At 36.5% G+C, this 24,878-nt stretch overlaps 1 protein-coding gene across 6 annotated transcripts in view; it reads right to left on the reverse strand.

Annotated features, from left to right (window-relative positions):
* Positions 1–24,878, reverse strand: part of ARHGAP21 (Rho GTPase activating protein 21) — a 114,255-nt gene that overhangs the window by 39,731 nt on the left and 49,646 nt on the right. For all 6 annotated transcript variants that reach the window (XM_039704673.1, XM_039704630.1, XM_039704649.1 and 3 more), the window contains 4 exons: positions 21,399–21,423; positions 10,192–10,284; positions 7,050–7,128; positions 1,184–1,238 (listed from right to left, as the gene is read on the reverse strand). In XM_039704673.1, the coding sequence (XP_039560607.1) occupies positions 1,184–1,238; positions 7,050–7,128; positions 10,192–10,284; positions 21,399–21,423 (252 nt within the window). The remainder of the gene's footprint in view (positions 1–1,183; positions 1,239–7,049; positions 7,129–10,191; positions 10,285–21,398; positions 21,424–24,878) is intronic.

The raw sequence follows: 24,878 nt of genomic DNA on the forward strand, positions 1-24,878 counted from the left end.
TATGGCTACAAGACTGCATTAGATGTATAGGGCATTCAGATAATGTAAATGTTAGTATTATTCCTGCATTTACACATATTCACAGTTCTGATTAAAAAAAAAACAACAAAAATACAATAAAACCCCCACAAATCAAAACCAACTAAAAAACAACCACCAAAAAACACCCCAACAGATTTTCTCTCTCACTTATTCATTCAATCAAAACTCACACCCTGCCCCCAACATTTTCTGTGTTGGATTACTGAAATATGTCTTTATCAAATGTTCTCAAAATATCACTTCTATTCTAATAATCTTGGCTTGTTGTCCTAGCTGGAGAGTTCCTGTACTAGCATCTACCTTTACTTTAATGTCAAACAAAAGTATTTTTGTTTTTTTTCCTTTACCCTTTAATTTGGTCTGTAATAATGGAAAACAGCTACTGAAACCCATAGGTTTTTCTTAACACAAAGTCATCTTACTACTTCTGTGTGTATTAGAAAATACACTTTTCCAACTACAACCAAGAAAATCTACCCTGCTTGTCATCTCCTCTCCTCTGCTTCCAATTAAAAATAACCTAGAGCATATCAATACACTAGGTGTTATTATGATTTGCCACAATATGCACTTACATGTCATATATTATTCAAGACTCTTTTGGACTTAGAGACACTAAATAGGAGATGAATCATCTTACTACACATGCAGGATGTCAGTTGAAATAAAGAACAAATAGGCACTAGTGCAACAAAACATTTACAGCAGTCACAATTAAAAAATTTGGTAATAACCTTTGGCCAATTCATCATAATTCTTAGTCCACTCACAATTACTGAGTTATTAACAAAGGCTTCATATGCTAGTTTTTAAACTCAAATTCTTTAGAACTGGACAACCTAGTTAAAGGAAGCAATGTGATTCATAAAACATAATGAAATTAATCCAAATTACAATAAAATATGAACAAGATGTATTTTTTAACATGCTAGAAATAACATGTGAAGACAGTACTCCCTATATTTAGATTCCCCTGAAATTTCAGGCACAGCAACGAGGTAAGAAAACATCTAAGGAGTTACAAAGAGATAAATATTAACTCTAATTATTTTCTGACAGCACACTTCAAAGACTTTATAACCAACAACAGAACATTTTTGTTAGGTAATATACTCTCTGAACAGAAACTTCATAAACATACCAATTGAAGGATGTCCTCATCTTTTGGCATAACACTAAGTTCCAATACGCTGTCACTGAAAAAAATGGAAAAAAAATCACAGATGAACACTCAGAGATTTTAATTTCTTATTACAAAGATAATTTGTCACTGAAAGAAACGGAAAAAAAAATCACAGATGAACACTCAGAGATTTTAATTTCTTACTACAAAGATAATCCATTTACTTCCATAGAGGAAACCTCTTCAAAAACTCCAATACTCAGTTATTATGACACACACATGACACAACAAAAGTAAACACGGATTTCCTCTAGAATCTTAGGAAGTAAGAGTAGAAGAGAAATCTGACTGAGCCAGTTTATTGAAGCAACACACTGGTTTGGGTAGTTTTATTTCCTCTTTTTTTCCTTAAGTCCTAAAGTACACTACTTGTTTAGAGCTTCTTGGACAAAACAATGTGACAAATCTGTGAATAAAAGTTAAACTTTCCTTTCTTCCATGTAAAACTAAAGTTTCTTAGCACTTTTTAGAACTGCTGTGGCGACATCATAATCACTGACTCATTTGAAAAGAGGAGCAATACCAAGGCCAGTACTGACCTACACCTTTCCACTCCAATCACCTCCTAGCAAGATCAACTTAAACAGTCCTTCAGATGATATCTTAAATATAGATTAAAGACACTTGCTATTTGTAAGTGCTGCATTCGTCATCTGAGCTGCTGAAACCACAAGCAGCAGCAGCATAAAGATCCAGGAATCTGAATAGTTTTATCAGGGTGACTCAAACACTAGCAAAATCAGGACATCAAATGTACAATGTACCAGCTACACAGTCAAATATTTAAAAATCAGTGAAATCCACAGTTGGCACCTATCAGAAATTAGGTATTTTCACGAGCAAGAGAGAAGCACATGCTTGTTAACATTGGATATAAAATAGATGAATCTATTATCTCATCTGAGATAATGGAATAATCTGTTCACATTCATTAAATGTGAAGTGGAACAGGTACAGAGAAGGGCTGCAAAAGACTAATGTACAGCCTATTATAACGAGGCCAAAAAACCAAAATGAAGTTACTGTGACTGTTACTCAGAAATCTCACATGTCAGAATTAAAAAAGGATATTTAAAAAACCATGACTGGTATCAGCGTAAGTATCAATGCAACCTACGTGGCTATCTCAGAAATCAGCTCATCTGTACTGGTTAGTACAAATGTGAGGAAAGACAAAACCAGCACAAAGACTGGCCCAACTACAGGGCTCACCAATCAGCCTATGAAAGCACTGACAAGGGACCTCAGTTTATTTGTGCAGAAAAGAAAGCCATCATCTCAAAATGTAATGTGTGATTTATTATGCTTTCTTATGTGAAAAATGTTTCTATTTTGTGGTTCTTCTTCCATTTTCTAGCAACCACAGACATAAGGCTGAATTCCAAAGGCAGAATAAGGGTATTTGGTTTCACAACCTTTTTAAACCACTACTCATTTTGGAAAAGAGTGTTCTCCATCAACATAAAACCTTAGTCTTAAAACTGAAGATCAGCAGTGATTTAAGTTGTTTTTTTCTTTTAAGTCTCCACACACCTAGGTATGTAAGTCTTGAAAAGCCTAGTGAAGATTATTTTAAAACACTGAATTACAAGAAACAAGGGAGCATTGACTTTATGTGCACTTCAACAGCATTTCCCATACTGACTGAATGCATAAACAGCTTGAGGCATTTTTAACAAAGTGTTCAGATTTCAGTTCTACAGATGGATAGCACGTATGTAAAAATCATATCAGACAACTTCTTACTTGCAGGATGAAGACCTTGGATGTCAAAAATATGACAGCATTGCTCCTCTTGCAATACTTTTTATACAAAAAAATACAATTTGACACAGAACAAACCATACTCATTGAAATATTTTGCATGTTTCTCCTCCTCCCCCTTTTTAAGAAAGTCATTAAATCAATTTACACAATTAACATCTTTTTAAAAGACATTCAGACAACTAAAGGGCTCAATTCAGAAACAATGTTTTACATGTAACTCTAATAACTACTTAACTATTCTACTCCTGTTTGCCTGAAGAACCTTTTGGAGACAATTTGGATGTTCTACTTCAAATTTTGTGATGTGTTCTCAGGATGTTTTTAAATTCTGGTATCAGAAACAAAAATTATTAAGGGGGACTTCTGGTTTATTGCACAACATAATGTAAATGCAAATTGTGAACTAGGAAGTGTTACTAAGAACCACCACACAAAGTGATAGTCTGGAGCACCAGACACAGTACTCAGACCTCTCAGAGGTATTTATCATTCCAATTACTTTCATTGCACATTCGGAGAGTTAAATTCAAATGTCTTGATTCCAAGTTATCGCAGTAATCATAAAGTCTATCTTCTGATGCATTATTTTGTATTAGATATTTTGAATATTTTGTATTAATGAAAAAGATTCAGTAGCTAAATTCTGTACATTTCTGAGTAATCCAAACACTTTCAAGAACAGTTTGAAAAGAGAAACAAGCAGAATAGACAATCATTCAAATTCCCCAGTCTAAGAAAAGAAGGGGGGGAGAAGAGAAGTTGCAAATCAGAGTCTGTTTGTTCTGCACATTCGGAGAGTTAAATTCCAATGTCTTGATTCCAAGTTATCAAACTAAAGCAGTAATCATAAAGTCTATCTTCTGATGCATTATTTTGTATTAGATATTTTGAATATTTTGTATTAATGAAAAAGATTCAGTAGCTAAATTCTGTACATTTCTGAGTAATCCAAACACTTTCAAGAACAGTTTGAAAAGAGAAACAAGCAGAATAGACAATCATTCAAATTCCCCAGTCTAAGAAAAGAAGGGGGGGAGAAGAGAAGTTGCAAATCAGAGTCTGTTTGTTCTTTTATTTGGAATAATAAATAATTTACAGAGTTTATGTTAGCAATCAACATATCTCCAAGTTGATTATTTATGTAAACAGATAAGAAAAAATTCTTTATGGACCAAACCAGAAAATGTTGGCAAAAAGTAGGAAACGTAGAGTTAAAAGTGCAGTCATGATTAATCCTACAGGACTGTAGTTAATTCTAGCAACGCTTCTGAGGTGTGCCTTTCATCTCCCAGAGGAAATAACTAGTGTAACTTTAGGATTTTTGCTATCTCCAAGCAGAGGAAAATAGAAAACATTCCAGACACAGCTTGAAACTTTTCTGGGAACAGTAATGTTCGGCATGTCTGAATTATACCCCATCCTTAAGTCCCACTGGAAGATACGGGTATCATTTCATCTAAAGCAGCTAAGTTCTGATGTCTGCAGCATTATATAATGAAGACAAGCAGCTAAAATTGAACAACTTTTTAGAAAAATAATAAGCAGCTATAAAAATGGAGCCACAGAAGTAACCTAAAAAAGTCTGCCTGCACTCAGTTTTATTGCAAACAGCTGAACAGTGAGCAATGGGTAAGCCCTCTCTTTAGAGAGAAGAGAGGATGAAATGTGTTGTAACCTTAAAAACTGCTCTGAAGATAAGTAAAATGACAAAAGAAGCATTTATACTCATCAATATGTTTGAATGAGTAATTAAAAACAATAAAAGTACAGCAATCAAAATGTCTAGAAAACCAACATACAACACTATGAAGACTATGAAAAAAACTGTCTTTAGTCATAAAAAATACTTCAGCGGACAACTCAGCCTTTCAAAAGGCCTTTCAGCAAGCTGCTTTCACAAGGCCAACTAAAGAAGCTGAGGTGTGCAGGATGAGAGATCAGCTAAGACCCAAAACACAGCAAAAACTGTTATCACTGGGTGTTTTTAATGTGAGGACATTCAAGAGTGAATTTGTGCAGGGCCAACCTATCAAGAATTACTAAATCAAGCAATGAAGATAAACCCCGTGGTTCAGCAACTTCCTGAACCAAGGATTTCTAGAAAGTGGACTGGTATTATCTGACCACTCAATCACTCTGTAGTTTCAGTGTTTTCACAGACTTCAAATAAATCTTTATAATATCTTTTTGTATTATCATAGAGGATAATGGCATAACAGACCATCAGTCCAGCCCAGGTGGCAATGCTAATGCAAGAGCAGCATGCACCATAATGCAATTTAATTTGCCATTAAATGGCAGCATAAAAAGTAAAAAAGCTTATGTTCAGACCAAACTGATCTGAGCTCAAAAATACTGTTCTCAAGCAAAGAATGAGAGACAGCTGATTCTTTAGTCATATGAGAAGTATTGTCTGTAAACTACAAAATGCACCTGATGGGGAGTCTGAGCTCTCTTTATGGATCAGAATTAATATTTATCTGTTTATCCTAAGAGGTTCAGCTGTAGACTTCCTGATAGTTGAATATGCTGCATAAAATGCTCAAGGATACACATGACCTTTTGTTACAATCTTCTGTGATGTACACATCTGGCTTGAGAAGACAAACTGTTCTCTCCTAACACAATAGCATCCCTTCATCCTCCCTGCCCTCATGGGAATCAGGGGGATAGATGCACCAGTGTGCTACACCCTTCCTGGCTGCACTAGATAATCACTGACAAGGCCTTGTTCAGGTGTCCCCAGTTCACCCACAGTGGGCAGGGGTTCAGTCCTGAATAGTTCACTACCTACACTCACTGAAAACACACTCGATTCACTGGCACACCTAGAGTTAAAAATCAATGACCACACAAGGCACTCAAAGATGTGACTGGTCTCTTCCTTGGATTAAGAGAGTTGATTGACTGATCTACATAGCTGGGCATATACTGTATCTTGAGCATACACTATTGTGTAATAGTGCTCCTTGTAAAAATACAAAATAACACTGCCATGCATAGTTTCTTTATGTCCAGTGAAGGAAATAAAGCCCATCTGTTCAGCTCTTGTACAGACAGCATGACACAAAACATGTTTCAGTCTACCATGTCCATCACATCTCTGAATACCATTTTGTTGATTATAAAAACACCCAAAACAACAACAAACATCTAAATCAAAACCATAGTGACACAAACCAACCGAGGTGGACACATTTTGAACAAAATCTTGAATAAAGACATCACTGGAATAGGAAGATCAGAATCTGATTTTTCCTTCTCTGAACAGTAGGCATATCTAAGTTTTAACGCATGATGAGCCAGTAAAAATATGACACGTGAGATGTACTTAGAAAACATTCTTTCATGCTGATCATAATACATCTTTTTGCCACATAACTCAGTATTATATTGAAGACTTGTTGCTATAGAACAGAAATTGACACCAAGAAAACTGTAAAAAAGGAGGTAGACATGAAAGAGTATCTAGACTCATGACAGACATGATTTCACAAGTGCTTGTGAGTTGAAGGAGCAGTAAATATCAGTATTTTCTCAACTCTGAGCAAGGTTCATAATTTGCTGGATAAGGTAAGAGGTAAGCAAAGACTTACTGCAATTATTCTGCAGGTGTGCACTAGCATAAATTTTTCCTTCACCAGATATGCTGATTTCTAGTTCTTAGATCTCATAAGCAAAGTGGATTTTATAATCTTTTTTTCCAATTGACACATGTATATATATCTAATCTGTCTATTTCAGTTCCAACTTTCTCTATAACACTTGGTGTTATTTGCTAACAAGGGATAAGTACCAACAATAAAAGGACTGTGGTACAATTCAGTGCACCTGTTCTCAAACTTTTCTCAGCAATCAGCAAATATATGAAAAAAGAAATAATAAAACTGAGTGTGTATTAATGAAAATGCAGTAATACGATGACTTCTCCAAACTACCATAAATGGTCATTTCATGCTCAGTACAGAAGAAGTATAATGATTATACATAATATAATACTTAATTGATAATGACAATACTATTATATACTAATAAAATGATAATACTATTATCTTACCTGTTCTGTATTAAAGCAATGACTTGAGAATATGTCTTCCCAATAACACTTTCTCCATTGACTTTTATAATTCGGTCACCTGTAGAAGGAAAAGTTATAACTGAAATTAGTTTGTCTAGATGTTTTTTAAACAGTTTTTATTTTGTATTTCTATACTTCACAATAATCAAGAACATCCATATGCTAAATTCAAGGGTAGTCTTCCTCAAAAACCAAAAATTATTTCTCCAAATATTTTGTTACACCTTCCTCACTTAGAGTTTCATACACACCCATAAATTAATTTTCAAATACATTGTGTAGAGCTCTTTTTAGCCTATGACGAAAAACCTATACTGTTCTTTTGACCAAATGGTATTTAAGACATCTCTGATCAGAAGAGCAGAAAGTTATCTTGAATGTCCTAATGGAGAAAATGGTCTGAAGGATTACAGGCAGGGAGCTTTAAAAAGCTACTGGAAAAAGAAGAGCTGAAAGAAAGAACGTGTGCAAAATGAGGCAAAGGGAATTGTTTTTTCATCACTAGTTTTAGAAACTAAAAGCCCTTTTTGTTTTTCTGGCATGATCAAATTAAAGCAAGGGAAAACTGGCCCTGACTACTCACCCTGTCTTGGGGACAATAATGCTTCTAATGCTTGTGCTCTGTGGAGTTTCCCCATAAAAACCCCCTGGATTAACAAACTACACAGATTTGACTTTTTAATTTTGTCTCCACACACAAAGTAAACATCATGCCAAAAGATTGGTATGATATTTTCAACTTTATAAAAGTTTACCTATTCCCCTTTATCCAACAGTTACCTTCTTGCCTGAAAGAACTCTGAGTTTTCTCTCCTGCTTCCTAAGCAATGAAAGCAAGCTTGGTGGCAACAAGCTCTGAACCCTGTCCTGGCTAGGTCATACTGCAAACTTCCCCAGAACACACCAGATCCTTCTCTGGAACTTCAACTGGCCCTTTTCCAGGTTTTTTAAGAACAGCCTGCAATGTGGGCTACATTGCCACACATCTTTAGTCAGTATTCCCACTAAAAACTATAATTAGGAGTATCATTACAGTAGGTCATATAATTTTATCTATACTTGTGCAGCTTTTATTTTTCACAGAAGCAGACTAGATTACACACAGCAGTGACATGAGTCTACTTGAAATAGGCATCCCATGGATCTGCCAAAAGATCTGCTGGGGACACACTGCAGAACTGGTTACATAAGTGACACGAGCACAGACAACTCTGCAAGTACAACTTTGTTCTGTTTCAGATACAGAGGAAGGGGAAGTCAGTGCCTGTAGTGCAAAAAAGGATACAGAAACATGAAGGCTTTTTCTAACAGCTCTCCATCAGTCTGGTGGCCTGCTACGCATTTTGAACAAAGTAGAAATTAATCAATATCCCTTCCACACACATTTTATTTTTTTATATTCCTGCATATAGATAAGCAACAGCATGAAGACCAAAACATGGGAAATACAGATCTGTTTTGGCTGTTCATATTTCAGTATTTCTATAAAGTCTATTTCTTATAAAGTCCATTTTTTAATGAAGTGCCTTAGAGGTTAAATATGGGAGAAGTATTACCTTTCTAACTTTAACAAAGAAGATTTTACAGGAGTATTCAAAAATACTTCCGAATGGACTGTCTTATATTTAGGATATCTCTCTATCTATTAAGACATCTATCTATCTGTTCCTCAAATTTGCAAGAATATTTCAAGTTTTCTGGTGAGAAGCAGCCAGAAATGGAGTTCATTTATCATGGATGATGAAACTTATGTTGAAACTTTCAGTATTACAAAGGACCTTGCAGCAATGAAACAAGAATTGACAAAAAATTTCTTAAATTCATATTGAATATTCAAGTATTTTCATTTGTGTGACCATGAAACAGCAAAATTACATTAGCAAAAAAACCCCAAAATCAGTTAATAACAGTTGATTCTGCAAAATAAGAAATGTATAGAATTTCTGCATGAGAGGTTAAGCAATCTACCTGGCTGATTATTCCCTGAGTGTTTTATAATACTAAGGAAGAAATATAGTAATATATTTCACCCTAAAATTCATAAACAAGAAATACTGACATGATCTAATTAGATGTAACTGCTATAAGCAGTGTTTTTAAGAAGATTCTACTTATTAAAAATGTCTTCTCTCATTTATTTTCTGCTCTTTATTCTGGGCTCCTAAAAATCTCTTCTATAGCTAAAAAAAAAAAATTCTCTACAGATTTCATCTCTCAATTTGGCAGACACTGAACAGAGCAGAAATTAACATGGTGGTTCCTCTGTACAAATTCAACATATGCTGTGTTTTATCAAGCCAAAACATCTTTATATAATAGCAATCAAATTTTACCAAAGTAGCCCTTCTCTAAATAACTACCTTATGGTGTACAAGTGGGATCTAGAACTGTTTTTAAACTGATCAACCTAAGAACTTTGTATTTCTTTAGAAAGAACATACAAAACTTATTCTATTCCAGTCAATTTGAGGTACATAACTCTTTTCCAAAAATATATCAACACCCCGTTATTGACACAAGCACAAACCTTTCACAGAAGAGAAGTTTTGCCCTATTTTTAAGAAACCCGTGTTCATAGTGGCATCCATCTATGTATGTAATTTTATCACCTGTAAGATTTTCTATTCTAATAGAGATTTTTTTTTCTTTTAGCATTTAAGTAAAGGTATGACACAGTTCACAAAAAACCTCCATGTTTTCTGCTCTCCAGTTTGATTAAATGAGCAATCAATCAGAATTTTGTAAGAATAGGAACTCAGACTGTTCCTATTTGATTTAAAGGAAGTAGAGTAGAAAAAATTTATTTAATGTTTGAAGACCTGAATGTTTTCAGGCTACCAATTTGTCCCAAACCAAAGAAACAGGAGTGTACAGGTATTATCTACCTGTTTTTCCTCTTCTTAATGTATTTTATTACTCTCTTTAAGATAGCAAATCAAAAAGACTAAGACTTTAATGCCTTTACAAGTAAAACAATGTTCCAAGGTGAAAAACACTGGAGGACAACTTAAAAGCTTCTGAAGGAAAGAAAAAGGTTTAAATGGAAGATAGAACTATGTAGTAGCAAACTTAAATCATATGTATTTTATATCACGTACATAAACATGCTACTGAACAGTACCTGTGCACAGCCCAGCTTCAAAAGCAGGTCCACCCTCTTTGACTTGTTTAACAAATATGGTGTCCATTGGCTCCAGTCTATTTCTTTGTTTTCCTGAGAAAGAAAGAATATCTCTTAATAGCATTTCATTATACTGCATTACAAAGTTTTCATTTTAAAATACTTTAGGATGCAATCCTGCTGCATTCACAGAAACATACAAAAAATAGTAATGTAATGGAAACTGAAAAATAAGAATTTACAATCTTCCTTTAGATGGAAAAAAGTAACATTGATTTACAGTTCTCATGGGCCACAAAAGTGATTTTCCAAGTGTTTTTCAGAAACTCCAAGATGAAGTCTAAAGTTTTCTTGAAGATTTACCGAGGTTCAAAAAGAAATTTATAATTCAAATTGTATGCATAGCATATGTCTGCACATGCTGCATATCTGTAAATATCTGTATATACACAACTTCAAGTAATCTACAGTAGTTAAAAACCACGTACAGCTGTATTTTCTTGCTTTCTCAATACACACTTAAGTTCTACACTTCCAGAAACACAGGCACCTTTTGGTTTTACATGCCTCTCATCAAAGCTAAGTAATTCTTTGCTAAGTAGCCACAGCTTCTGAAAATCAAGATAGGAGGGTGGGAATGTGTACAGTAAAGCAAACAAAAAACTCCAGGGTTATACAGCAGGCTAAAATACAGCGTAGCTGTCCTACATTTGCACACAGCTAGAGCAAGCCATTTTACAGCTTCTACACAGCTTCACAGATTGAATTATTATGCCAGTGAAGTTAAAAAAACATAACCAAACCCCCAAAAACCTCAAATATTCACAAAGAAAACCACCAAGAAATAAAAACTAAATAAATAAATGCATCCATTATGGCCCTGCATGGTCCAGTGCTCACAGAACCAGTGGCAGAACCTGAAAGGCTACAGCCAAACACACACAGTCGTGGCCACTCCCAACTCCTGGCTCCAGTTTCTATCCCTGTTGCACGCTCCCAGCCAAGGAAGTGCCACCTTTGGAGGCTGTGGGACAAGCCAGCCCGGGGAACTGACACGGCACAAAAATAAGCTGGGTCTGTGCTCCACTTTAGCAGGACACCCCGGCTTAGTGGAGAGACAAGGAGGATGAGGCTTAAACTGCAGGAAAAGAAGGAACAACAGCACAAGAGAAAAAAGGAATTGCCTAAAACTGGCATTGCTGATAAACTCCTTAAAACTGGCATCATTAGGTTCTAACAATTTCTAAAATGACTGACCTTTGACTTAGGCACAAATGGCCCAATTTTTGGAAGAAATACTTTCCCCACAGCTTTAAATGTTCCACCTAAAATGTTTAATAAATCACAGTAGTATTTATTGAATATAAAAAGGTGCCCCATTAACCTCTTTTTTCTTAGTTCAATTTCTATGTGGCAAAGTTCATTTGAAAAACTTTAATAAACTTCAAAAAACCAGACCACCCTGCGACTCGGATTGACATTTTTCAGATCCTGGTTTTAGCCTAATGCCTTTATTGTGCAGATCCTCAATGTCCTGCCATTTTACCATAAAGCAGTTTAACAAAATGGCTTACTCATATGGCTCTAAATGGCCTTCTCAAAACAGTTCCAAATTGGGAGCAAATAATTAAAAAAGTTTATTTCATAGAATCAGATAAATACTATATATAAAGCAACTGAATTACAAATCAAGAAACTCCAGCTGGCAGCTCAGTCCCCAAATACTTAAAATTTGATTAGCAGGATACAGCTACAAGACATACAAAATGCTCTTTGTGAGCCAAAGTTAATATCTGTCATTTTTAATCTGCAGATTTAAATAGACACTGAACATGTGATGGGTCTTGTCCTTTAAAAAGCCAGTAACATTTCAGCAAGTTTAGAGAAGCTCCAAGATTAATCTACCCAGATGTCATGAACAAAAAGTTGCTTCAATCTCTTACAAGAATGAAGTTAAAATATGACCTTTTCTAGGATCACCAAACATCCTTCCAGTGCTGTCACTTATCTTTTACTGAAGTCACATACATTTCCTAAAGTGGCAAGAAAAATAAAAACAATACAGCTTCCATGGCACATTTAATTTATCACACCTCAGCTTCCTTTATAAAATACTCTCTAAAAAAATGCTAGTGGCCCACTGCTAGTTTGCTTAACACTCAAATGCTGCTTTATGCCTGGTCCATACCTGAACATGCAAATCAAGAGGTCAGGCAGACAAAGCTACTCCCATTCAGTATGCAGCACAGAACTCCTTTAATACACTTCCCACCTCTGAGTAAAAAGGGAAACTTGCCACAATTTATGGAGACCAGAGACTGCAGCCTTCCCTGACATCTGACCTGCCTGTCAGCTACACCGGGCACATTACAGGCACTCACTTCACATTTCCACAGCTATTTTATCAATCAATTCAGAAAGCTAATTGCACGTTAACTTGGTTAATCAGGATAAAAGGTTCAAAATGTTGATTACATTTGCACGTTCATTTTACAATTCAGCAGTATCCAAATACAAGTAGAAACAAGAAGAAATCAGAACTCTCAAGCTCTGGTGGATAAATATATTTCTTCACTTCTCTTTGATCTTCTACACATTTGGATACAAACCAAATCTTTTTTAATCAGTAACATAGAAATTAACTTTCTTGAATACATAACCTCAATGTGCATTTATACTTGGGAGTTTGAAACTCAAGCAAAGCTAAGCAATATTTTTTGACAGTAGAAGCTAACAGTACTTTTTCGGACCAGCTGAGGGGAATAAATCTTGAAAATGTGCACCCAATCATCATAAAAAAAAAAAACCTCAAGTAAAATGGATTATCTAATAACTCACCTCATGTCTCAAAATTTAACATTCACTATACTCAGATTTAATTATGCCTAAATCTCCATGTGGTCCTGTCTGCACCCAATTATCAGGCAAAAGCAAGATGCTGCCTAGAAATGAGTGCCTAAACTGCCCTCCTCCTGAACACCACAATCTAGAACAGAATATCACAGCCAAGAGATTTACCTCAAGTTCTCCAGCTCTGCACTATGTACTGTCAGGATTCACAATTTCTGTTTCTAATATCAAAAAGACCAATTTTTTTGAGCAGCAATTCCTGACAATGTGATATAACAAAGAACAGTAAAAGCACCTCAGACCTCTAGTTTGTAAGACATAAGTCTTATTTGTGCCTTTCCAATGCTCATTACTGCCTAGGATTTTGCCTCCTTCCTCTTTCTTCATACTTTTGTAAACAAAACAACATACTCTAATTGAGCATTACATTGCAAGCTACCAGCAAATACAACAGTTTCTCCCAAATCTTCAACTGCAAATGAAAAATAAGACATCATGCACACACAAAGAACAGACAAAGTGTGAGGCTGCAGTAACACATTCACATATGCAAGATGCACAGATGAAAAGCACAACTTCTGTAAAAAGAACTTCATTTGTACTTCATTCCCTCTTAAATGTAGCTATAAAGAGAGGTGTTGTCTTACATTAGGGCAATAAAAAGAAAAAAAGCAAATAAAGTTGTTAAGTACACAATTCAGCTGATGAGAAACTGAAAAGCCCATCAAGTTGTCCTTTCCTGTACCACTTTTGTAAGCACATGAAAATTTCCAGCATGAGTAAATGGTCATCAGTCAGTATAAATTCAAAGGCAAGTTTTTGTCCAGGCAGTAGTGTAATTTTGCTAACAGAACAACTAAAATACTGCTCGCAGTGCAATGACCCCCTTCAATGATGTTATCCAAATGAAAATATAACTTCAGAGTAAGTAAACTGGTGTCTGAACTTTTAATTTGGAGATTCAGCATCATCAGAAATAAGGAAATAAAAATAAATATCCAAGTACTGAGAAGGCTCAAGACAAAAAATCATTGGCTTAAACAAGGATAGTAAGGAATCAGGAGAGTCTTAATAATAAGGTCCTTAGTCTAGACAACCAAAGTTAAGAAAATATAGCATGAAGAAGCACTAACAGCTGAAAATCAAATGCAATGCAAGTATAGAAAACCAATTTATTGCAACAAGGTTCTTCTGAGCCAATGGACCAGAAAAATGTTTTTTCATAATTCTATGCAAATCTTGTAATTAATCAGAGACTACATGCCACCTACAATAACCACAGAGATCACAGTAAAATCTAGAGACTAAAATTAGTCCCTTGTTTTAACTTTTGTTCAAATGACTGCAAAATAAAGACTTTATTCATAGCACGTATCATGGAATCATTCATGATCTAACCTTTATACTGCCTGGATCTATGAGCTGAGACTTCAAGTCAATAATGCCTTCACAGTCTGACAGGAGAAAACAAATCTCCCTTTGCAAAGTTACAAAGGAAGCTTTCCTGACAAATGTTTAAGAGGCCACAAGTGGCAGAGGGGAATATGTTGCACTAGCAACCAGCATATTTACAAAATAACAGAATTCAAACATACTTTCCCTGATAAAAGGAAATATTTTAAAAAATACTACTACTTTTAAACGGAACAGTAGAATTAACACTAGGTAATATTTAAAACTGGCTTACATCTGGGGAGTGGTATTCAGTAAAGTTTCTCCTAACTCCCCTAAATTTGATACAGCAATTAATTGTATCTAGACACCAATTCCAGCTTAATCCCCTAAAAATCTAGTTTGAAATACAGCTGCTACAAGGAACATAACTAGTATTGTATCAAATGCAGTAACCATGACTTAGTTTTTAAGCTACTCATTGCAGAGCAGACAGTATTACTGTACTGCTCTATGATTCACCTGGAAAACAAAATGACATGGCATAAATTATGCTATCTAATCTACCAACACACTACAGCATAGCAACAAGCACTTCATTTCTCTGAAGTCATTAACCTTTTCATATAAAACACAGATTAAAACATCTGAGTCACAAAGACTATGAAAAGTACAACCTTTACGTTCTGAACAGGAAAGGAAAGAAGAAAAAATAATCTCATGCCAAAGTGCTATTGCTAACAGAGTTCTTCCTTTTGACCTGCAGAAGACAAACCATCAAGTGCTGAAACACAGTATAATACATACTTTCATACAAAGTCTCTCCAACTAGCCACTGCTTAAAAACATGCTATTGCTCCTCTTCCTCAAGGGGAGAAGAAAAAATTCTTCTGCTCAAGACAGCTGAACTGTGCTCAGAAATCCTCATAACACAGGGATTCAATAAAGTCTACAGAGGTCTGTAAAATAACTTCTTATAGAACATTTTTATTCCCAGCCCTATGCTCAGCAGATAGCAAAAGGATGACTTTCACTCTTACATTTAAGAAACCAGCCTCATGAAACACCTCAGATTAATCAATTAAGACAGGTTCTTATGCACATCTTTCTCTGACTCAAGGAGGAGGAACATTCCTCTTGAGCATGAAGATCTACAAGTATGCTTTTGGGTATCCAAGGCATTTGAGCTCCACTGGTTCAACAATGCAGAGTGACACTGATTCCTGGGATGCCTTTCAGGCAAAAGGAGGGGAACAGATACAGCATGGCAAATGCTTCAAATTGATTACTTAATCAAAAACCTGTTAATCTACAAAACTACTCAAAAAAGGTTGCTGAAACTACAGCAGAACTTACATCTATTAACTGAAGTTAAATTTAATTAAATATAAATCACAAACCCGTCAGGATGACATCTAACTGAGAGAGGCCAACTACAGATCATTCTGCATATTATAATCTACAAAGTGAGTTTCATACATAGTAAGCATTTTTTCACTAGCAATATACTCTGGAAAAGGAGTCCGAAGGTCTCAGTCCAATCCCACCAGAGCTTATTTCACCTACTGTCAAGCTCAAAGCACTCAACTGAAAAACACCAGCTGAAATACAGAGCCAGGGATGAGCCTCTGAAAGAATGTGATAAGTAAATTAGTGCCGTTGAGTCATTTAACAGAGAAACACTTGGCATTCAACTCTCTAACACAGGAAAAATACGTTCTTATTTCTCAAAGCACCTCTGGCATTTTGATTAGGCAACTCCAAAATGGTATTTCTTCTTTTGCTTACTTTTCTGTTAAACCATTTGACTAATACAACCTCAACCTTATCTATGTGCCAAGGTAGGGAGAGAAGATGAGAAAATAATTTGGCAGTGTTATGGAAAATATGTAACACAGTTTCAGCTTAGTTACAAACTCTCCAAAACTCTGTTTTCTCATTGCATCATTTGCCATTACTATGACTTTATTCAATTCTCTCAAATGTACCTTTTTAAAATTTAATCTATGATTAGTCTAGAGGATTTACTATAGTCATTAGATAAGCATAGAGCAATACAATTTTTATCTGGAGTGGTCAATCTATGGACTCTCCCTTAAATCCTTGGGAATTACACTTCATGTTTTAATTCAAAGTCAACGATGATTTGAACTCAACAGAAACCACTGAGAAACATTATACATGTGACAAGCTGGAAAATGAATCCATCAGACATTCTGGATGTACTATAAGGGAACAAGGAATCATCAGGCTCTGGTCTCAGTGGAAAACTGAGTGAGCCCTCTTTTAGCATTCTCAACATTTAGGTGTTAAAAAATTAATTTGGATCAAAAACCCACAAAAAAGGGCTATTTACTGTCCTGAAGCATTTCCCTTACACACCTCTTGTCTTTTACTCCTAATTCTACTATCATATGCCTTGGACCCTAACACCCCAGCCATCTATGACCTCTCTACATACTTGCTCTCACATTCATCCTCTTGTTCTTATCTACCTTGTTCCCATCATCACAGGCACAATATGTTTATTTCATAACAGGCTGAGCTGATAGACCATGATGTTAAAAAAAACAAGGGATTAAATTAAATCCTGGGTGAACATAAACTACATTACAGAAATCAACAGTCTGTTAAAAGAAATGAAATATTAAAAACTCCAGGCCTTATGTAAGCAGTAATGCAGGAAAAAACATTTTCCTGCATTTTTTCCACCATTCTCTCAAAGGCACTACCCTGCCAAAGCAGACTTGCACAGAGCTGAAGAAGGACAGGTTATAAATAGCAACTATTTAGTGTAGACAATTGAAGAGTAGAAACTTTTGTACATATTTAGGCACATTAAAAAAAAGCCTGGTGATAAAGTTTAATGCTCTAGACTTCTCAGTAAAAACATGTCTAAGGTCTCATGAACAACCACACACTGGGTCTCCACAGAAAAATACACTGAATAGTATACCTAAGGCTGACTTTCATTTTTATGGGAAAAGGAGCTCCTAGCTGCTACAGGTACTTCCACATAGAAATACAGATAAAAGTACAAAAAGCAAGAACATCATACTATTAAATTAAAAAGATACTGGATTATAATGATACTGGATTCTCAGGTACTGTATTAGACACAAAATAGCTTAGTTCTACTGGAAGATAAAATTTCTGTCAGTGTATATTTTTATGCTTACCACTGTTCACTTTCAGCTCCTACAGGTACTTCCACATAAAAATACAGATAAAAGTACAAAAGCAAGAACATCATACTATTAAATTAAAAAGATACTGGATTATAATGATACCGGATTCTCAGGTACTGTATTAGACACAAAATAGCTTAGTTCTACTGGAAGATAAAATTTCTGTCAGTGTATATTTTTATGCTTACCACTGTTCACTTTAATCACCAAGCCAAAACTTTTTAAACACGTTTTAGGACAATTTACAAGAAACTAATTTCTTATGTACAAAACCTGTGTTTTGGTATTTACAGTTTCAGTAATGTCTGAAGGACAACAAGAGACAGACTCATAATAAATGCACAATCAAATCAAATGGCATGAACTTTTCCTCCAGCTCCATTCATTAGGTCTTGACAGACAGGTGCACGTTTTTAATAAGAACTCTAGGTTTTTAATAGGTACAGGTATTTTTCAGTCTGGCTCCAAATATTTTTAATATGCTCTCCTGGAGGACTTCTACCTGTGAGATACTACTTAAATAAACAACTGAGTATTGAAATAGGGCAACTCCAGAAAATAGGAAGACTAGCAAACTGATAGCAACACACCCTCAAAACACACAAAATAAATACTCCAAGTTATTTCTTGGAGTAACAACTCCAAAGAATATGTAATACAGGCTGGCCAGTATAAGAAAGATTCTCTGGAAAGCAGTAGAAGCTGGTAAAAGTTTCCAATCAGTGACCAATGAATCCACTGTGGAAAACCTCTATCTTCTGATAAAATGCACCTGTTAGAGAAGCCTTTCAGTGACTTGCCTTAAGATCAACAACCTGGAGCAGTGAAAGTAGGAAAAGAACTGATAACCTTAAAATAATAATGACAAAATATTTAGGGTAAATCTGTTGTGATGCCCTTCCAGGAGGTAAGAGGGTGCTGAAGTCCCCCTCAAGAAGCAGCATGTGCATATGTGAAGTCTCCATGGCTTGTCTGAAGAAAGCCTTGGCTACTTCTTCCATGAGAGGGCAGCAGCAGACACCCACCAAAACACTGCCCACAAATCCTGGCACAGGCTCTAAGCCAGCTCCTCATCCATCCCAAGCCAGAGCTCCATGCCTCCCTGCTGTTCTCACAACTGGACCATAGAGCCAACTCAACCCCTATGGGCTCCCAACCTGCTCTTCCCAAAGTGTCTCTACCCATCCACTGCAGCACCCTGGCCCTCTCCTGTGGGATTTGTGTGAGTGTGCAGGGGCTTCAGCGAGCTCCTGGAAAAGAGCTCCATGCTGTTGTCCTGTAGGCTCCCTCTTGTTCATGTGCACAGTTGAGGTCGTCCCTTTCTGTCCCTGCTGTTGACCATGAGGTGTCTCCTGGTCACAGCATCCCAACTCCTTAGTCTGACAAACCAATGTTGCTTTTAGGCCACCATCTCCCTCTGGTGTCATTCCTATTTGAGAGCTCTCCTGCACAAATTGGCATTACCTTCCATTACAAATGCTTTGAAACTTTACTACTTTACTATTTACCAAAAGGAAGATTAATGCAAGCCAGGAGTTGATCTAACTATATACTAAAATTCTATACCAGAAGCTAAAATATATAAAAATATTTCTTTCACTGTTAGAATACATCAAACAGGCTACATGCTTTTATCTTCTACCCTCTAGACTTAATTAGATGCTTTGATCCTTTGGAAAAATATTCAAGTGGTCTCAATGAAAGGCAATAGCAATAGAGATGCTTTTATCCACACTCACCTAATCAAATATATAAATGCTGAATTTCATACGAAACTCTCATTTTTAACAGGTAAACTTAATCTGTGACAAGGGCAAAGCGTAAAGGGCAGGTAATTATAAGTTTTCATTGAAAACTGACAAAAAAAGACACTGTTGCACTGGCACACACTGCTTCACAAAAACAAAATGCACGGATCCCCTTAGCTTAGCCTTTCAGATAGGAAAGATCAAGCGAATTAAGTGAATCATCACGTACAAACTTGAAAAGAGAAGTGTTTCTCAGCAGGGTGTTTTCCCTTAATTCGGGCAGGGATTCACAGAGGCCGGTGTTCCCAGCTGGCTGCAATGCAGGCACCCGCCAGCAGGTGGCTCCCGCGCCCGGCCCCGGCCGCGCCGTTCCCGGCGGAGCCTCCGCGCCAGCAATCCCGGGATAACCGCGCACGGAACTCTGCCCCACTGCTGCTGCTGCTGCTGCTGCTGCTGCTGCTGAACAAACGCCACTGCTGCGAACACGCGAAATGAGACGGGCGTTTTTCCTCATTCTCACCGCACAAGCTGCCTACTCCCCTTACTTGGGAACAGGCAACCTGCAGCAATGTAAATAAAGAGTTTCATCCACCCTATACCCCCAAAGATCACGTCAAATACTGGAGAAAAGTGCCAAACACACTTCGTCCCATTTTGCTGTTTTTAAAGGTTTAATACACAAAATTGGCAGGTTAATTTGTACTGACATCCTCTGCCTCACAGTTGTTTCTTCTCTTTCCAGGGGGACAAGTCCAACCTTCTCTCCTTGAGAATGCTGTTAACTTTCAGGGCATTTGTGCCCTTTGATCTGTATTTCAAGGCATACAACGTACCATGGTGTTATAAATAAGCAATAGTTGATGATTCATGGGTTTAGAAGCTACATAAAAACTTCCAGAAAGTAATCTTGTTTCCACCTTACAGGTCTCATGGTGAACCAAGTATTTCTTCACTGCTGTTTCTCTACTGAAAAACAGCTCTCAGATAACATTTTAGATAAACAGACCTACATTACATCTTTAGCTGCCTAAGCTCTCCCTGTAAGAACAAAAAAACCACACAACTTTTTTCTCTAGACCACAAGTGGTGTCTTCCATACTGGGTTGCCACAAAAGATAACTCCCTTCCTTCCGAAAGGAATTTTCCTTTTTATAAGTTAAAACAGATAAAGAATGCTTCAAGTTTGGGGAGTGATAAGAAGCAGGAAGAGATTAACTTTTCACTGTTTAATACGCAGGTGATGACAGCTGAGTAAAACTAGGAGAATGAAATGGATGAATCCATCTACTTCCAAGAGAAAAGTAAGAAATTTCAAATAACTTCATATTTCCCAGAATGCTTCTAATACATCACAGCTACACAAAGTAAATGGAATCAGGAATTCAGACATATTCTTTGTCTTCCAACTAGAGGAGGTACTTAAAGGCACACAAAGCAGGTGCCATGCTTTGCTAGGAATGAGAACCCACCACAGAAGCAGCAGTCAGCCCAGGCTGCCCCCAGGCAGCTGCATGCCCTGGCAGGCAGGCAGAGCACCAGGGAACCCTGCAGGGCCACTCCCAATGCACACAACCCCACTGCCCCCGTACCCCACCATCACGACAGACCGGGGAAACAAAGTGGGAACGGGGTCCCAAGCTGGAAACCACCTTCCTTAAACCAACATGTTTTTCACTCTTTTAAAGGAACCGTAAGATATCAGCAATAAGGAAGCGTGGATGAGAAAACAGCTGAATACCAAAGAGAAACTTCAATTAACTGGGATGGAGATTTAGCATAAATTTATGAAAGATAAGTTCATGAGTGAATTAAAAGAAAGAAAGCAGACAAAGGTAATGTGAGAGGGAGAAAGCTATGAAAATGGAGGAGAACTGACTGGCACAACCTAGAATTAAGTGACTGATCAATGAGCTTGATGCTCACACTGAAGTGATTGTAGATTTCAAGCTCTTAGGTAGCAATTCAAGTCTATTACACAGCTGAAGCATTCAATATACTGGATCTATAAGAGAGTAAAAACAAGACATACCTTGTCTATTCCCATTCTCTTCATCCTAAAGAGGAAGAAAGAGTGCATATTAAAAATTCAATAAATGGAAAAAAAAATGCACAGGCAGTTCTGAGATACAAAGACTTGAAGTGAACTGGTAAAGGTTAATTCTGTATTTTGGTACCTCCTACTTTCTCCACAACTATTTAATTTAGAGAATTAAGGCTCTTATTCTGAGAATGTAGAGTAATAGCTATTTTAAAAACAACTAATCACAATCCCATGAAACATTCCCACAGAAACAACATGAACAGGATTATGTGAAAACAAATGTACTAAACCCCATGAAACAGTACCATGAAGCCTCCTACTGCACTCTGTGTTGTTGCAAGCATGTTTCACACAGAAAGCCAGGCAGGAAAGGTTACACTTTAATCACCTCACCATTCAAAGCTATACATGCAAGAGATACAAAATATTTTGTAAGCAGCGTCTGAATATGCTTCCTGAAATTTGAACCAAGCTTGTTTTGCCTTCAGTACTACTACTGCTACTAGGGGAAAACATGTACCCCAAACACTATTTAGTAACAACCTTGAAGAGTCTCCTTGTGCACACTGATCCCAAAGTCACACAACTGGAAAGTTTTGGGGGAAAATGGCATGCTTAAACTAAAAAAAAAAAAATTTAAAAAAAAATTACTTATGTTACTTCTGTTACTTATGTTACTTTCTTGTCAACATTTTGGTATGAAGATCATGGTTAACCTTGTCTACAAAGTTCTACCATTTAAGAAGGAAAATCATCTAACTAGGAAAATATCTTCTTGCTTTCTAAACTTCATAGAGTAATAAATACTTAATCAAATACAATTTCTGTGACTAACAGCTAGTATTTGAAAAAATATTTCTAACTACTCATCTCAGCTAATTAGAACAGCTTTGTCCTGAAGGAAAGAAGGAGCAAGGAAATGACCATAGAAATAATTTTCACCTGGGTATTTCCTCCTACTTTTAGATGGACTAACTCAAAATTTCTAGTTATTTTGTATTTAAAGCAAAATCACAATGTTTTTCAAATTATATAAGCTCAAACACACTGACCTGAACAATCCATTCAAGAGAGAAAGACTTGAAGAAAGAGAGAAAATAAGACCCAGATATGAACACTGTATAATGTGAGGACAAGACAAGCCTGTCCTAGCAGAAATAGATTTCTTACAAGGAATACAAAAGTTCTGCTGGAGCTCTGGAAGGTATTACAGAAAGACAACTTTAAGGAACAAAGAATAGAAGAACTCATTAAGAGAATTCCCCCAAACCCAAAACAGAGAGTTAACAAAAATCTAGCATATATTCTACTTTTGAAAAGCCATGATAATTGTCATTGCTGCCCAGACAGTGTATCTCTAAGTTGAACAGTCCTGGCTCCACACTTTGGTAAAAATGGCACACTAGAAGGTAAGCACCATGACTGCTTACTCTTGAAGCCCTGTAACTGTCAGCTAGTTTTGAACTACAATCAGCAGCCCAGAATTAGACATGGGTAACTTCTGCACCTTTTGAGTTGTGGCCCTATCTGTCAAGTGAAAAAACATCTTTAGGACCTGAAATATTGAACTCCTAGTCTGAAAAATCTGGGTTACATGTATGGGATGCTACTTGGTTTGATGCTATATAACAAACGCTTCTGAAGAGAAAATTCAGCTAATGTAGAAATGCCATGACTTAGGAAATACCGCAGTGGGTTTTGTCGGTGTTGTCACTGGTCATGCAAAGTTCTGTTACCAAAGACAGCTGCAAAACATTAGTTTTTCATGGTATCAAGCCAGTGAGATCAGGCTTTGAAAAATGGAATGAATGCTTTATAACACAACTGTTTTGAAACCAGCTTTCCCTCATACATTCACCCCTTACACGTGGCAACATGTCAGTATATGCTGCACGCATACCTGAAGAGAAGAATTTATCACTTACTTGCTTCTCAGATAAATGAACTTGGGAGAACAAATATCACATGCAGAAACTGTGTGCTTCTAACAAATCCTAATGAACACCTCATGTTAAAGGCATTATGCAACACTTGTTTTTTGCAATGCTAGCTTAAGGAATCTTCCACACATTCCATATTCACTTTCTTAAGGGAAAGGAGGCACGGGAAGCAAGCACAATACATAAATGGGTTATTCTTGAATGTGCAGCTATTCCCAGTTTGGTGTGTGTCCCCACAGAAGCACAGCCAAGTGCTTCTGCCAAAATGAAATGTGTCAAATCACATCCTCCATTTCCAAGGTCATTTTTCACACAGGGCTGTCCCTCCCAACAGACTGACCAGACAACAGTATTTTTCCATAACCTATCACAGTGTTTATAAGTTAGTTTATTAAGGCCAATTATGGTGCAAAAGAAATCCTTGATTTGTACTTAAAAAGCTGTTTTATGCAGGAACTATGAAAAGATAGTAGAACTTGGCAAAATACCCTGAATTTGACCTAGATCTGTACCACTACATATATATGGAATGCTAAATGAGTTAGATATAAAAATACTATATACAGATAATAAAAATATTAATAATCAAAATGCAACATACTAGCATTCCTTTTTAAAATATGCAGAGACACTTCCCTGAATTGATCATAACCGATCACTTTCACATGGGGAAAGGGTGTCAAAAATAAAAAAAATCACCTGACATCCTGAAGTACTATAAGGAGTTTATGTATCAAGACAAGAGTGTTTTGGGACTCAGAGCAGTCAGCCACATCTTGGAGGCAGACCTGCCTAGATCTCCTTCCTTGCAGTGAATTCTTCAGACAATAAACAAAAAGGCTTTACAACTGAACAAAGGTTTTATTAAACTAACAACTAGAACACTGAACTTTTCAAAATTTAAAAACTCATCACTTCAAACGCATCTAACCAGAGAACAGATTATACATTTTATAAAGTAATGCCCACTCTACTCCACTCAAATACATCCTCCGGCATGCAGTTCTTTGCTTCCAAGAAAACCCACCTCAGTGGCTTTCCAAGCAGCAGCATTCTCCAGCACACAGAAAGCTTATCTCCCTATTCCCATGGACTATGCACCCGTGGTGTGATCTTTACCACACTCTGCAGGCTAAGAGTATTATGCTCTATGGTCTAGAGATGCTACTGTTACCCCTTGCGAAGAATCTTGTTCTCCTCTTTCCACAGGATTCCACCTGACTCATTAACAGCTTTTTCAAACATGCAAAACACAAGCAACTGGAGCAGAACTTTAAATGGAGACATTTTCACCAGTATTTCTGAATGGGAACCTACAGTAAGTATTAAAAAAAAATCAAAAACATATATATCCACAAGAATGTGGAAAGATTGTTCAAAAGCACTTTTACACATTTATCTTTCTTTTCACTACCTCTACCAGTTTATGTTGATTTGCAGTAAAGTTTAAGAGATCATAGGGCAAGCTTTCCTTAGGGGGAGTGGGGGGAAGGGACAGAGAGGAATAAAACACTAAATTTAAAGGAGA

The sequence above is a fragment of the Passer montanus genome, unplaced genomic scaffold (assembly GCF_014805655.1).
Source record: "Passer montanus isolate IOZ18808 unplaced genomic scaffold, ASM1480565v1 scaffold10, whole genome shotgun sequence".
Classification (NCBI taxonomy): domain Eukaryota; kingdom Metazoa; phylum Chordata; class Aves; order Passeriformes; family Passeridae; genus Passer; species Passer montanus.